This window comes from Mandrillus leucophaeus, unplaced genomic scaffold, assembly GCF_000951045.1.
Source record: "Mandrillus leucophaeus isolate KB7577 unplaced genomic scaffold, Mleu.le_1.0 Scaffold443, whole genome shotgun sequence".
NCBI classification, from domain to species: domain Eukaryota; kingdom Metazoa; phylum Chordata; class Mammalia; order Primates; family Cercopithecidae; genus Mandrillus; species Mandrillus leucophaeus.
The window spans coordinates 1,824,119-1,834,653 of record NW_012104732.1 but is presented as its reverse complement, the minus strand read 5'-3'; the positions used below and the strand labels follow the sequence as shown (position 1 = coordinate 1,834,653).

The following is a 10,535-nucleotide window of genomic DNA, read 5'->3' as shown; positions in this document are numbered from 1 at the left end:
ATGTTTCTGCAAAGTAAATATTATTGACTCTGCTTGGCTCCTTGCTGTGTCTTGCACTGCCTGTACATGAAACAGCAGGGTTATATGAGGAGGGTGCCACGAAGCTTGGCATGCACCCAGCACCAGTGCCAGCCTCTTCTCTTTTCCCTCTCCTCTTACTGGAATGTGTGTGTTAGATTCCTGTGTGCATCAGAGGGAAAGCTCTTGAAATAAATCTTCGGGATGCTCCATATCCAAGGTGAAAATCTACAAAAGATACCACCAATCCTACTGGGTTGAAATAGGCAAGAAGCAATGGTTTTTTAGGTAGAAAATTCTCTTTTTAGTGTTGTTTTCATTCTCTCAAGTAACATAGAGGGTTTACCTCAATGGGGTGAAGTGGTATGGTGTTCCCACATACTACAAGGATCTCAGTTCACAGGACTTAAGTCACAGGTCCTCTCCTTAGTGGCCTTGTGCTCTTATGTCAGTCCTTTAACTTCTCCGAGCTCCAAACAGTTATTCATGCTTACTTTTCCTGGTTCCTCTTACTGGAGGACTCATATATGAGAAAAGAACAGCCCAGCTATACCTAGAACTGAATCTTGTGATGTGCAAAGTGCCTATAAAGTATGTCTCACTGGATCCTCCCTGCCTAACCCCCAGGCTGACAGCCTTCGTCAGATGAGATAACTGACACTTTATGACTAACCCAGGGTTGGTTACATATCTGATCTATGGTGGAGCTAGAACTTGAACCCAGGAGCTGTGGGATTGGGGTGGGGGCAAGGGGTTGGGGTTGATCAGCCTGTCACCACCACCCCATAGAATGCAAGTGGAGAAGGGAGGTTCTCAAAAACAAGCTTGAGATGCTGTCCCGAAGTCTGGGGAATGGATTCCAAACAAGTAAAAGGACAGCTGTCCACTTTAACTTTACTGAAAAATTCCTCTATCAAGCCTGAGGTGAGTTCCTTTTTCAGGTCCATTCATTAAGATTCTCACTCTACCCAGCTTTCCTCGTTGACCTGAAGCCCAATATTGACTCCATACCAGCAGTCATTACTTAATCATCTATCCGGGGATCGGCCTCTCCCTCAGCTTCATGGGGTCCTCACTGCTTCTCAGGCTTGCACTGTGGCAGGGTGTGCTCTGTGCCAGTGGACAAGGAAATCAGGTCACCATAAGCTAACAGGCCCTGCCCTGGTTCAGCGGGTCCCCCCGTGCAGAAGCTTCACAAAGGCCCCGTTGTGCATGACCAGCCACTCCCTGATCCTCACTGGCAGCTGCCCTCGGCAGTGTGGCTTTTCAGGTGTGTGCTGGGAGCTTTCCCGAGCCTGACTTGCATTTCACCTGTTTCCACTTTGTTGAGGTGATTGAGTTTCTCTTGCTTATGGGGGAGGCACAGGATTGTCAGGTGGGTAGAAAGGCAAACCTGTGTTACTCTTAGTGCAGACCTTTGTGAGTTCTGATCAGGGAACATTCTGACTAAAATAGGAATGTGCATAACCATACCCACATGTGATGCACACACATTTGGGGACTCTAATAGAACACTGTCTTCTACTTTAAAATGTTAGTCTTTCCCTTTTTTCTCGTGTCTACCTGTGGCCTCCTCCTGCCTTCCTCCCCACGATGTTCTGGCTTTCGGGTGCATCTGTTTTCTTCTTGGTTTGCCTTTTGTGATTTGTGTTCTGAGGGATAGCCTCAGCCTGGGCTGGCCAGTTTTGTGAGATGCCTGAGTCCCCTCCCAACATCTTTTGACATTTTGGTAAGGACCATTCTGTGCAAGTGACTGAACGAGGGGGAGATCAGAGACTGTTGGCTCCTGCATTCCCCTTCTCCACCCCAAGTGCCTTCTTTTGGTGTAGAGCAGAGCGCTTTGGACAAGCTGCAGCTAGCTCAGGACCGTGTCATTACAGCGTGTGGGAGGGCAGTCCAGGAGTAGGAGCTGCAGCTGCTGTCCATGCAGTAGCCTGAGCCCTGGTCCTGAGAACAGCAGCACAGCCCACGCCCGGCTCTTCCACTGGCAGCCATTGCTTGGAATGAGCACTGAGGATTGGATTTGTGTCCAGTGCCCCTCCAATGCCCCCCCACATTTGTTCAGCATACACTGAGCAGGATACACTGCCAGGTACACAGAGGAAACAAACCAAAGAGAAAGATGGAAAACACGATCCCTAACCTCAAGGGACAAATCCGGGAGCTAAGAAAAAGTACTGGGAGTCACGGATGCTTTTATTCTAGTAGGTTATGTTGATCTGTGTAGCCACAATACACCCCTCCCCCGCCCTGCCCATATCTTATTAAAGCCAGGCCTTGTTGCCGGTTCTGCCTCATGTTTCCCTCCCCTGGGCATTTGGACATAATGCCATTTCCCCTTCAATGAGGGAAACATGTATGAGGGTAATTTGAATGATTAGCCTAATCTGCAGGGAGACTGCACGTGGAATTAAGTTAAGCACATTTGTCCTCAGCAGCCAGATCTGCCAGTCCACTTAAAGGTACCTTGGTGGTTTCATACCCTTAAGAGAAGTTGAAGGCTCGGAAGGATCGTTGGCTTTCATTACTATCTTCAGCGAAAGCTTATGATGATGATTTTTTAATGATAAGGGCCCTTGAGAGTTTTTCTTATGGATACTGTGCGTGGAATGTGTTTTTACCCTAATACAAAACATTGCGGGGGCTTTGTTCTCCTGGTGGTGTTGTATGTGGCCAGCCAGGAAAATTCAGGTGAGCTTTGTCAGGCCAGCAGTCCACTCTGCTCATGAGAAGAGTGGAGAGGGTTGTGAGAACCTGGGCCTCGCCTGTGCTTGAGTCAGAAGAGGAAGGCCAGGTACTATGAGTAGGGCAGTTCCCAGCCCCTCCTTCCAGCCTTCTCCAGGCTCCCTCCCTAGTGAAAGTTTGTGTTGTGAGTAGGACCTAGGGGAAATTATTGTTGAGTCATACGTGTGGGGAAAGCTGCACTGACTGCTTGGAGGGTCAGTAGCAGAGCAGACCTGCAGGCTGTGGACACTAAGGTTGGCTCTGATCCAAGCTTTCTCCCCAACTTCCTTTGGCAAGTGGATTCCCACATGTCAGATGGAGATGACAAGTTGCCTTTAGGAAGTAGAGATAGAACTCGAATTGTTAAAGCCAATATAACAAAAATATTAACTTCTAGAACAAATCAGTGCTTCATGTTATAACCAAGGGTTGGCTATTTTGAATTTATATTCTTTTGTGCTTTGAAATGGACTCAGGAACAAATTCGCCTGCTAAGATATTCCTAGAAGGACCAACACAGGCAGCAAATCAGAAAGCCAGTTTAATTTTAGTAATTCCTGATTTTTCCTGTCTTTTTCTTGCTAGATTTGTCTTCAGCGAAGCGGAAGTTTGCAGATTCCTTAAATGAATTTAAATTTCAGTGCATAGGAGATGCAGAAACAGATGATGAGATGTGTATAGGTAAGTCATAACTGTGCAGAAGATAAAAATGTTCATTGTTTGTCATAGCCTTCAGTGTTCCAGCAGAGCCTTTTTCCTGGGATAGGAAGTCTCTAAGGTTAGTAAAGAAGGAAGTGCTTAGTGGAAGTGGAGGGCCAGAAATATGTGAGGATCGGGGCTTGGGGCTACTCTGGTCTTCTTGAGTTTTGGGATTGCCTCACCCTCTAGCTTGCAGGAGAGAAAGCTTGAAGTTTTGTGGTGGGACTCTCCTTTCCACCTCCCTTTAGTGATTTTCTGACTGGTGACATTCTTTCCCTCCAACCACAGTACTAAGCTTAGAGCATATGTGGAACACAGGTAGATGAGGGCAAAATTAGATCAGAGGTTGCAAAATGATAGGCTGAGATCAGAACACAGCCCAGTTTTCTTTGGCTCTCATTTTTTAAAAATTGAATGACCATACAAATTCAGTTCACAATCTAAAATTCCAGTTTTCCAGCGTCTTCAAAAAGTTTGAGAATTTGATCTACTGGCCCCCTCTTCTGACCTGACAGCAGTTGGCTGAGCTATGCATCTGCCACTGCCTTCAGATAGGGAGAGGAGCTCCATGTCGGGTTCTCCTGTGCTGTCTACAGGGAGGTCCCTGCCTCTCCTGTTTCCTTAAAAAGAGGCTGAGGTGGGTTACTGTTTATCACCACAGTGTGTTGCTTCACTCTTCACCATCACCTGCCTTGATCTGTAGGCAGCTGTAAGCATGGAGGATTTGCAATGTCAAGACACCTTTCTTTGCCAGGGCCTTATCATTGCACACTGTTCTTCTGTGGGTGCCTTGGTTGACTCCATTAAATGGGCAAGAATTGAGAAAGTTTTATTGGATGAATTAATTCTTCAAATGCTTATTGAGTTCCTGTTGCCGTGCAGAATATCAGCATCTGGGGCTGGCACAGGCAATTGGGAGACAGCTGAGGGTGGTGAAAACGCATCCTTGTAACTTGTGAATGTATGGATGCTTTTCCCAACATGGCTTAAGGGTCTCAAGTATCCTCAGGGCCACTGCACATAATAATTGTTGCTTTTGTGAATAGTTTTGGCAAAGATGACTGTTCATGTGTGAGCACCATGCTTCAAGCTGCATTCTATTAATGAGTGGCTTGAGGACTCAGAGAGGAGGAACCCAAAGAGAAGCCAGAGATGTGGCTTCCAATGCCAGCAGCACTGTTTGTTTAGCTCTGGTGCCAAAGAAAAGGCTGGGTTCTGACGCAACGCCATGACAAAGGTTGAGGAGGTTGAATCTGGACAGGAAATCCTTCAACTCCTAAACGGAACTCTGCCCCTTCCAGCCTGGGGCCTGGAAGCCTGCCAGCATCTCACCAGTCCTGGGTACTCTCAGGAACAGGCAGATCTTTTCCTTGAAGAAATCATTCCCTAGCTAGAGTGCCAGGTGGAATTAACCTGCATTTCTGGGTCATCCTTAATGGTTAATGATTAAAAAGATAGGGAGCCTTGGGAAGCAATTGACTTTAGGCATCTGTGTGTGCCAAGGAATTAAAATCCATAACATAATAGCCAGAGCTGGAAAGGCTCCCCAAGACCTGTGACACTCCTTCCGCCTCATGGCCCCTTTCTCTTTTCCAGCAAGATCTTTGCAGGAGTTTGCCACTGTCCTCAGGAATCTTGAAGATGAACGGATACGGATGGTGAGTAGGGCTGGGCTACTCTTGGTCCCAGATAGCATGTTCATGTTGAGGGAGTGAGGGATTGGTTATCAGAGGAACTAGATTCAAATCCAGACTCTGCCATTTGAGTGTTTTGAGCTCTTCAGCAAGCCTCATCTTTGTAGAGTTTGACGCCTTTTGTAAATATTAAAGGATTACTCTGGTGGATAACTTTAGAACAACGTAGTTAAATGACGTTCTTCTGAAGATTCATTTTAAGGTATTTTCATAAGGTGTATGACTTAAGGGTGGATCTTTTGAATTCACTTTTTTGGGCCTCAGATTCTCCACCACCAGAATGAGAAAGAAGGTGCCTCACTCTGCCCCTCCCCCCATCTTACTGAACATGATCAAGAGCCCTTTGAGCGCAGGGATCACTTCTCTTTTCATTTTTTTTTTTGAGACGGAATCTTGCTCTGTCGCCCAGGCTGGAGTACAGTGCTGTGATCTGGCCTTACTGCAAGCTCCACCTCCTGGGTTCATGCCATTCTCCTGCCTCAGCCTCCCGAGTAGCTGGGACTACAGGTGCCCGCCACCACACCCAGCTAATTTTTGTATTTTTAGTAGAGACAGGGTTTCACCATGTTAGCCAGGATGGTCTCGATCTCCTGACCTCGTGATCCATCTGCCTCGGCCTCCCAAAGTACTGGGATTACAGGCATGAGCCACCGTGCCCGGCCTTTGCTTTTCATTTTTAAGCACCCAGTGCAGTGCCTGCCAGGTAGGAGGGACCCAGTAAACAGGTACTTTGTAATGAAGGTAACTATAAAAAGCTCTTCAAGAGTGGCATTGTCCACATTTAAGAGTCAAATGCTGATCTCCAGGTTCTTAAGAGATATCTTTTGTACTAGAATTTATTGTTCTGGCAGACAGAGAGGGCCTCACTCTGTCACCTAGGCTGGAGTGCAGTGGTTCCATCATAGCTCACTGTAGCTTCAAACTCCTGGGCTCAAGCGATCCCCCTGCTTCAGTCTCCTGAGTCGCTACAACTATAGGTCTGCACTGCTGTGCCTAGCTAATTTATTTTTGTTTTTTTGTAGAGATGAGGTCTTGCTGTATTACCCAGGCTGATCTCAAACTCCAAACCTTAAGTGATCCTCCTGCCTTGCCTCTCAAAGTGCTGGGATTACAGGCATGAGCCACCGTGCCCAGCCTGTAATTTATTCTGATATAGTTCAGCATTAGCAGATAAGAGATTCCACATCTACAGGAAGTTCCTTTGCATTTTCCTCCATATCCCTAAGATATGAGGAATGAAGTCCCCTGCTGACTTGAAGTCCCCTGCTGCCTGTCCACTGATTTTCCACTAGGAGGGCGTGTCTTCAGGCAGCAATGCTCCAAAGTCCTAGGAAATCTTGCATCAATCAACATTTTCTTCTCTTCCCATGCTAACAGTTGGTAGTTTGAACACTATTCACCAAGACATTATGTAGCCAAGTACTTTACATGCATTTTCTATTTTAACCCTCGTGATGACTCTGGGAAGTGGTATCTGTATTATCGCCATTTTTTAGATGAAGATATTGAGGTTTACAGAGGTTAAGTAACTTGTCACAGATCACACAGTTAATAAGTGGTACAGTCTGGGTTCAAACCCAAGACTGCATTATGTTAAAAAATGTGGGGGCCAGGTAATGGCCTGTAATCCATGGCTCATGCCTGTAATCCCAGCACCTTGGGATGCCGAGGTGAGATAATTACTTGAGCCTAGGAGTTCAAGACCAGTCTGGAGGCAACATAGACCCCATTTCAACAAAAATTTTTTTAAGTAGCCTGGCATTGTGGCATATGCTTGTAGTCCCAGCTACTTGGGAGGAGGTAGGAGGATCGCTTGTGCCAGGGAGGTCAAGGCTGCAGTGATCTGTGATTGCACCATTGCACTCCAGCCTGGGCAACAGAGCAAGACCTTGTGTCAAAAAAAAAAAAAAAAAAAAAGGAGGCTTCCTTTAAAACTCCAAACAGAGTAGAAGCCTCTTACCTTCTGCCCTACAGAAGAGCAGTTTCTCTTGATTGCTCACTGCTGGTGCCTGAACCAGAATCAGAAGGGTGGTGGCGGCAGCAGTGGGGGTTGGTGGTGGGTGGAAGCAAGGGAAAGCTTGTGTGTTTGTGCATGTGCTGGTGCCTGAGAAAGGGAAATGATTCTTTTGAGTCTGATTCTTGGCTGAGTTAGTATTTGGGGGTGGGAGTGTGGTAAGCAAATCACTATGAATACCCTGCAGATTGCTATGGCCTGTGGTAAGGGAACAATGACTGGATTATACTTTTCAGCTTGCCTCTGCAATTTTATTATTAATGTCAGTGAATTGAGTTTCTACTGTCTGCATCTGAGTATCTGGCCATTGCAAGCTCCTTCTCTACCTCCTTGCCCTGTGACAACTTCATCAGTTCAGTTAAACTCAGCAAGCAAAGCTGCACCCTCTCTGGGAAGCCTTTCTTGACTTCCTGGGTTATATGGCTACCCTTGGTATTTTCTAACATCCAGTTCATGCTTCTGATCCTGTGTTACCACATTGTGTCCTGATAAACATTGTACCTGTCTGTGCCCTATAGTAAATATGAGTTCCTTAAGGGCGGAGAATGGGCTTCCATGTCCCCAACATCAGGCAGTGTTGGAACCAAGTGGATGTTACACAGTCATAGAATCTTAGACTAAATGGGACCTTATTCCTCACCATCTGCAATTGCTCATTTGACAGATGAGAAAACAGGTCTTATTAAAGATGATAGCAAGTAGTAGTATGGCTGGGAGAAGGACTTGGGTATCCTGATTCCCAGGTGAGCAGATGAGCACTTTCATGTTATAAGCGGCTACTTAGGACTGCATTCTCAATCATGGATGTCCACTGGATTTAACTTGGGGAGTTTGAAAAATACTGATGTCTTGGACTAAGTAAGTCCAGGGATTCTGAGTTAGTTGGAGTGTAGCCTAAACATAGGAATTTTAAAAGCTTTCCAGGTGATTCTCCTGTGTAGTTAAGGTTGAGAATCATTGACTTAGGGGCTTGGCCCACCTTTGTGAGCTTCAGAGACTTGCAGATGGTTTGTGGAGAAGTCTTAAGTGAACTGATTAAGTAACATCAAATAACAATAAAAATAACAAAATCAAACAGATTAACACCACAACACTCTAGGCTTAAATTTCACTCTTCTGAAATAAGAGATCTCCAAATTGAGAAAAAGGCAAATGGGAATAAATTTGGAAACTTGACTTTTTCTGTCCCTTCCATTGTTCAGTTAGTTCTTTACTGTGTCCATCTGTGACTTCTGGCATTTACCCGGTTAGTTTCATTGCAGTGGACATGCATGTGGTTTAGGAAAAATAATGCTTTGTTGCAGCGAGATTCCTGGAATAATTAGTTGAGCAAAGAGTGATAAATGAATGACTTAAAAGGAAAAACTGTAAAATATTGTACTGCCTTAGAAAAGACCATAGAATCTTAGAGCTGGACAGTTTAGCCCACTCGTTTTGCAGATGATGAAATCAGAGCCCAGAGAGGTTAAATGTTTTGCCCGTGGTCACACAGTTGGCAGTCAATCAAGAAATAATCCATTCATGCATTTAGTCATTCAAAAATGTTTGAGTGCCCCTTTGTCTCAGCACTCTTCTTTGTTTTGGGGATAGTGGTGGCAAAGTGAGCCTTTACAAGATACTGATGTATATATATGTATGTGTGTGTCTGTGTATCTGTGTATGTGTGTATGTGTGTGTGTGTATAAATGTGTAGTGTGTAGTGGTGAACCAGAACACGCTTGGTAGGGGAGGGAAGTTGAGTTATGTTGGTAATCAGGGAAGCCTCCCTAAAGAGGTGACCTTTAAGCTGAAACCTTAATTACATGAAGGAGCTGTCCCTGTAAGGGTTTGGGAACACAGTGTCTGAAGGAATAGCCAAATGCTATGGCCTTGAAGTGGGACAAGTTTGGTGCATTTGAGGTGCATTGGAGTGCTGGTGGGTTGGAATGCAGGACCTGAGGGATGAGCCCTGTGAGATGAAGTTGAGAGGCAGCCAGTAGTCAGGAGCCACAGGTGTCCTGGCTCTAGTCTAGTCCTATCTTGGTAGAGCAACACAAAATCAGGCTTGAAAGGTTTTATTTATAACTTGGGTAAATGAATATTTGCAAGAAAATGTCACCTGAAGCTTGTAACTTATACCCCACTCTTTCACCAATTCCTCTCTGCCCCTTCAGATGGTTGCTTACAGTTTTAGAGTTCCTCATTTTTACTTTTAAAGAATCAATATTAATCATGCATGGGAGGAAGATTATCATGTTTTGAAATAATGAGTTTTGATTTGACATGCTATTAGTTCAAGGGTTGTAAACAGTTGACACGTACAACACTGCCTACCCAAGTTTTATCTTAAGACATGGGGAGGCATCTCGTGCTGGAGCTGCGTAATTCTTTACTGATACTGCTTTTGTGTCTTCTTTCCGCTACTCTGTTTTTCTTCACCAGATTGAGAATGCCAGCGAGGTGCTCATCACTCCCTTGGAGAAGTTTCGAAAGGAACAGATCGGGGCTGCCAAGGTGAGAATTTTGCAAGCTTTGGTCTGGATTTTAGGGTGAGAGGTCTGGAAAACATAGCACCTTCTTTAAAAAATCTAAGAATGTCTTCAGAAAATCTAAGCCCACCTTATTCAGAAAATCTTAGGCAGAGAACTCTATGGAGCCCCACTCATCAGTTCTTTATGGGTGACTGAAGTACGACCATCTGAGCTGTCAACCCCGGAGCAGCCATTCTGGTATTTTGTTATCTAATTGTTTTGTACTTGTTCATAAATCATCCAAAGGTATAAACCAGACCTTGTTTGTGTTATTATAATAGATAGCTATGTGTTTAGACAATTGCCTTTATTGGAGAATACATTTGTTTTTGTGGAATTGTATTTTGTGGAGGTCCAGGACTTGCAGCCTAAGCAGGGGTTACAAATTTGTGCCCTCTGGGTACAGGGACTTTCTTTAAAGGGAGGCAGCTGGTACTTAGGTGTAGCTGATTTTTGTTGGGTCTGGAAATGGGCCCTTTGTTGCTGATTCTTTAAATGTTTCAAGACAAACTGAAAAGCCAGTTTGATGTGAAATTTCTTGTTGGCAAATAATTTTAAAATATGTATTACATGTTGTGCAGGTCGAAAAATGACATCTGCAGGCCTGCTTCATCCCAGAGATCACCGTTTGTTATCACTGACCTGGAGGGACTGTAACCTAAGCTTGACTAATTCTAGTGTATTCTTAAGACACTGCAAAGGGAATCCTGTTCCTTTTTAAAAGGTAGATTCTCCAGGGCTCTTTTGCCCTGTAATAAATCACAAGGAGGACCAGGCGCAGTGGCTCACGCCTGTAATCCCAGCACTTTGGGAGGCTGAGGCGGGCGGATCATGAGGTCAGGAGTTCGAGACCAGCCTGACCAATATGGTGAAACC

The 10,535-nt window shown here is 45.1% G+C and overlaps 1 protein-coding gene across 3 annotated transcripts in view; it reads left to right on the top strand.

Moving 5' to 3' along the window:
- Positions 1-10,535, top strand: part of ARHGAP26 (Rho GTPase activating protein 26) — a 488,449-nt gene that overhangs the window by 99,926 nt on the left and 377,988 nt on the right. For all 3 annotated transcript variants that reach the window (XM_011994161.1, XM_011994160.1, XM_011994158.1), the window contains exons 2-4: positions 3,328-3,423; positions 5,038-5,099; positions 9,571-9,642. In XM_011994161.1, coding sequence (XP_011849551.1) covers positions 3,328-3,423; positions 5,038-5,099; positions 9,571-9,642 — 230 coding nt within the window. The remainder of the gene's footprint in view (positions 1-3,327; positions 3,424-5,037; positions 5,100-9,570; positions 9,643-10,535) is intronic.